Source organism: Anarrhichthys ocellatus, unplaced genomic scaffold, assembly GCF_004355925.1.
Source record: "Anarrhichthys ocellatus isolate YVR2014 unplaced genomic scaffold, GSC_Weel_1.0 scaffold1933, whole genome shotgun sequence".
Lineage (NCBI taxonomy): Eukaryota > Metazoa > Chordata > Actinopteri > Perciformes > Anarhichadidae > Anarrhichthys > Anarrhichthys ocellatus.
The window spans coordinates 3719-9202 of record NW_022281907.1 but is presented as its reverse complement, the minus strand read 5'-3'; the positions used below and the strand labels follow the sequence as shown (position 1 = coordinate 9202).

The 5484-nt window shown below is 42.9% G+C and overlaps 1 protein-coding gene across 1 annotated transcript in view; it reads right to left on the bottom strand.

The window, feature by feature from the left end:
* Positions 1–142: 142 nt before the first annotated feature.
* Positions 143–5484, bottom strand: part of LOC116377994 (cytoplasmic polyadenylation element-binding protein 3-like) — a 7226-nt gene continuing 1884 nt past the window's right edge. Inside the window, exons 2-3 of the mRNA XM_031839781.1 lie at positions 4022–4294; positions 143–875 (exon numbers count right to left, since the gene is read on the bottom strand). Of these exons, the coding sequence (XP_031695641.1) occupies positions 741–875; positions 4022–4294 (408 nt within the window). The 3' untranslated portion in view covers positions 143–740. The remainder of the gene's footprint in view (positions 876–4021; positions 4295–5484) is intronic.

The window sequence follows — 5484 nt, the reverse complement described above, 5'->3', positions numbered from 1 at the left end:
CAGTGATTGACAGGTCTCTACCAGAGACGTATACGGCGTCTCTACGTTACTCCTCAGTCCAGATATGGTCACTTCCTGTTCACTGGTTGCAAAAACAACAACATGGCGACGGCTGTAATCAAAGGCTTCGAAACAAACCAATGAGTGACGCCACGATGACTACGTCCACTTCTTATAGACAGTCTGCGGTTTTTATCAGACAGGAAGAGACAGAACGAGTGAGAACATCCTGGTACTAAACACTCCGACATCGTAGAGAGAGATGTCACTTAACGACACTTTAGAGTGTGTCGTCTTTATAATAATGTATTTTCTTTCTTTCTTCAAAAGTTTTATGGCAAAATGAGACTTTCTTGATTTGCTAAATTACTTTTTTAAATTGATGAACATCATACGTGTAATTCGTGGCACAACTCTAACGGGATCAATAAAATATCTGTCTCTCTCCGTTGACTACCGTACATCTTGTTTTTGAAATACGGTCCCACGGTGGTCCACCGGGAGGAGAGGGACCACGCCGCTCTATGAGAGATATCCACCAATCACATCCCTCCTCCTCTCCTCCTCGGCTCTGTGTGCCGCTCAGCTTAAGTAGCAGCAGGATCAGAGCTGAAGGTCATGTAAATGTATTAAGTATTAAGCACTCAGCGGGGGAGACAATAAGCCGGAGCGTGGTAAAAACAACACGGCTCCGTTAGCGACGGGCCCGTCACTTCCCCTGCACCTGATGTCAGGCGTCCTCACCCCCCCAAACATAGAGAGCAAAGGGAAAAGGCGACCTCACCTTTCATCGGATCCTGCTCGGCTCGCATGATGTCGATCAGCGAGCTCTCCAGAGAGTGCATGTTCAGACTGTCGTACATCCTGGTGCGCTCCTGAAAAAGAACAGGTGTGAGGTTTTTATATCATCTGGCGTCAGAGATGACAAAACACAACGTCTGGGTTTTGCGTGTCCTCACGTTTCTGACACACTTTAGTTACTTGGCTGATTCATTTGAAAGCCTCTGAAGTGTTGGTATTTGGCTTAACGCGTAAGAGATTTAAGCGAGAGAGTAGCTCACGCTTGGATTAACATTCTTTCCGTATTTATTCACTTCAGGGGGTCGGTAGGACGGGTCGCCCAGGGATCTCTGGACTTGTTCCCAGAGAGAATGGAAACCAAAAAGCAGGAGTGGCATTCAGCGGCAGAGCTGAGATGGAGATGATGAGCTCATCAGCGGGCCGGTGAGATAGCTCTCCTTTAATGACTCCTATGGTAATATTCTGGTGACGAGATTATCCGATATAGTGGAGGGTAAAGGTCATTCTGTTATCCTCCTTTAATAACTCTTTACAAACGACAGTCTCTGATCACTGCAACCGTTTCTCTGGGAACAGCGTTGTTTTCATACATTGTACATATTGTGATGTTGTAATTCAATGTTTGAGACGTTATCTTCTGTCAACTTGCCTCCTGTCGCTGCCTCTTTGTTCAGGTTGTCATTGTACATGAGAACTGGTTAAATAAAGGTAAATAAATACGAGGTTGTTTAAAGGAATACTTGACCCACAAAGTGACCATCTGTGTATCAGTTCCTCTCCATGTGTTACCCCGAGAGAGGTCTTGATGGACTGAAGTAAATGGGGGCCGCATTTAAAAACAACCCAACTCTATCATCATCTTCACTCAGACCGCACTATTAAAACTCTTCCACATCAACAGTCGCTACTCGTCCGTGCACGTCAGGTGTTATTCAGCTTTTAGCAAAGATGCACGTTTGTGAAGCAGCGATGGCACGACTGGATGAACGAGACTTGCTCTGCACCGGTTGTGTGACACCTTATAAACCAATGTTTTGATGTAGTTCTGCTGTTGTTAAAGGCGACTCACTTCAATCCGTCAAGACTTCTCTGTGTTTTGATTCTTCGTCACCGTGGAGGCATGAGAGGAAAAGGTTTCTTTAAACATTCAAGGTAACGCAGGGTGAGGCACTGATATGCAGGCGGTCATTGTGAGGGTGAAGTCTTCCTTTAATATGTTTTTGCGTTGCTTCACCATTTGTTCGTTTAGTACAACAGTGGCAGTAGAGAGTAAAGGGCTGGTATAGCATAGAATGACAGTTTGCCAGTAACTTGACATCTAGATTTCATGCATTCCCTGTTGTAGAGATTGTGATAACAGGATCACTGATTAATCCTAAACAGGTTGCAAGACGTTCACAAAGAGACGGACTTCTCATTCTCAAGACCGGTTAAAGTTCCCAGAGGAGCATGAATCGCCACTGGTTCAGTGTTTGCACTGAACTAACCCTAAACTGTAACACTCAGAGAAGTCAAACACACGGCTGTTTGTGTCTCAATGTTAGGTGGATATTCTAACATGTTTCAGGGCGCTGATATGCAGCAGTACAAAGAAGTAACTATAAACTAGATTTGTGTAATTTAAAGGAATTTCCAGTAAGCGGTTTTACTACAAACACAAGACCGTCACTGACAGCAGACCGGCTCTCACCTCCCTCAGTGTGATACAACATGACACAGAAAGGAAGGAAGGAAGGAAGGAAGGAAGGAAGGAAAAGTCTTGGAATCAAAAGAATTCTGGATCCGACACTGTTTATGGAAATGACCAATCCGCGGAGTCGGGCCCGTTTCCTGGAATAGGAAGCGTTCTTCTTCTTGGCACTGATATCACTAATAATTTGAGCTCATGGCACCACCAACACCATCTGGTGACACCATTGTTTAGGTGGTGTCATTACTCTAGTCTGAATGAGTCAGAGAAATTTAATAATTTTCTCTTAGCAAGTCATGAAAATGAATTAATATAAATATAAGCGGACGCGCTACTTTAGTTTACAGTTGCATGAGGAACTGTGCTCTGTGATACATCCTCACTCCATAAAGAAATACTCCGTTCAGCGCAGACATGATTTGTTGATGCCCATGGAGTTTATTTTATTATGAATGATCTCTCATCACTCCAGACAGTTTTAAACTAAAGTTTACAAAAGTTTTAACCACAAATTGTTCATGTAACAATGCAAACAATGTAGTCACGTCTTTTGTCTGGTATGTATTGTACTCTATCTGTGTTTGTTGATGTGTGGACTTTAGCTTTTTTATTCTGTATTATTTTTTTCATTGCATGTCTGAAATATGTGTAACTTTTCAGCCTTCTTGGTCCTGTCACCATCTCAACAGGTTTTAAATGGTTAAATAAAAAGAGAGGACAGTGCAGTGTTCCTCAGCAGTAAAAGTCTTTTCCTCAAAGCTTGTTTTCATGTGAGAATTAAAACCTCATTTCAGTCCAACTACCAACACTGTAACAAGTAGAATGAGAAATGATGAACTAAAGATGAATTAAACACTGACACTGTGATCGTTCAGTAAATGATGTTGCATTGTGAATTAAAGACAGTAATCCAGTTAGAAGCCATATTGTAGCAATATGGACAGAATTTATTTTTCCTATATTTCTTTATACTTATATAAGAGCAACTGTAATGTACCATTTCCTCCCCGGGGATCAATGAAGCGTTTCTGATTGAGATATTATTTGTTCAAATGTTGACAAAAAGAATCCTAAATCTCCTCTACCAGACCAGTTTAATCAACAAACAGCCCAAATGGGCGGAAACCAGTCCGAAATAGATCTCACCTTCAACATGTCAGCCCCCGCTCTGTTACACCTTCAGTAAAAACCTGCAGAGCAAATCAGTTCCAACTCCTCCCACCTGATTGAAATGCTAACCACGCTGGCCCCTCTATGCCAATCCACATCAACACACCGCTATGTGCGTCTGAAGAATCTCTTTTCTTTCAGTTTCTCCGCTCATAAAAAATAATTCTCAAGGGACCTCCACACACACACACACACACACACACACACACGCACACACACCTGATTCAAATGACTGTGTACGCCTCTACTTCTGCTTATTTCCCACCTTCAGAGCGACGGCTTTCTCACACAGACTGTAGCGTGAAAAAGAAATAAACCCATTATCCCCCAAAGCCACCGATGCAAACCCAAAACACGTACCTGCAGGGGCAACAAGGTGTTGCTGTTGCTGTCTGTGCGAAACACGTTCTCCTCAATCCAGGACTTAGGCCCCAGTGATCCGGCGGAGCGTGGGAACTTGGGCGGCGCGATGATGTTGCTGGAGAAGGGCTTCTTCAGGGGCGAGACGTGATGACCGCCCGAGCCGGGTCCGCCCATGCTGCTCCCTCTGCGGTGGTCCCGGCCCCAGGACATCCCTCCGGAGCCCCAGCCGTTCCCCTGGTGACTGCCCCAGGGAGACTGCTTCACCACGGGCTGTGCACACACAGAGAGAGATGTGGAGAAAGATGGAGGGGGTTAAAAAAAAGGGGGCATGTGCATCTTTTTGTGCTTTACTTCCGCTTCATCCTATCCTGTCTTTCTATCCTTTCTTTTCTCCCGGTCAGCCAAGACTTGATCTGCTCCTGTAGATAAGAAGATTTAGGGCTTTAAGACTAATACTAAGTTAGCCGAGCGCTGCGACACCGACAGTGTAGCACTCTCTCTCTCCCTCTCCCTACCTGGACATTGTGTCCACTCTTCAGCATATCAAACATCCAATCGCATCGTGTTTATAATCCCACGCTGAGGACAATCAACTTCCTGTTTCTCACTTACTCAAAACATGATGTGATCAAAATGATTTTTGTCTCTTTTAACACGGCTACATATCACTTCCTCTCATACAAACACACGTACCCTACTTAATCCAATCTCTGTTCTTCAATTGATATCATATCGTCACATATATCCTTGTAACTGCAGCATGTTATTGTCTGTCCTCTGTGTGCACATGTCCCGTCTGTATTCTGTTGCGTTATTTCAACAGTAAAGAGGGATTCTGTTCTCTTTGTATCAACTGCAAACAGGTTTGGTAAGCTGTGCTTTAAGAATATGTTTGATTTATGATCTAAAATAAATCTGGATTAATGTAGATGCTGTTAAAGAAAAAGGAAACTCTGATGGACACGTTAAAAGTAGTTGTTTTACTAAATAAAGTATTTTAATAAACTCAATAATGATAAAACAACTATTTCCATATTATTATTTTGTTGTATATCATTAGTATACCGCTTGTTTATTAAAAATAATAATACGAAAACAACTATTTGATCTGCTGCATGCAAAGTGCTCATAATCAAAGCAAAGGTCAGAGAGCAACACGTTAACATAGGGCGGAACGTTCGGTTATTTTCTTTGTCGATTACTTTTCCTCGTCTATAAATAGGTGAAACATGACGATCAGTGTTTATAAAAGCTCAGACGACGTCCTCAAATCTCTTGTTTTGTCCACAACTCAAAGAAATTCAGTGTCTATGGTCACAGAGGAAAGAAAGCAGAAAACATTCACATTTGAAGAAGCTGGAATCAGAGCGATTCATTCATTTAATAGTCCACAACTAAAGCGCTACTTTAAAGCACACACACACACACACACACACACACACACACACACACACACACAC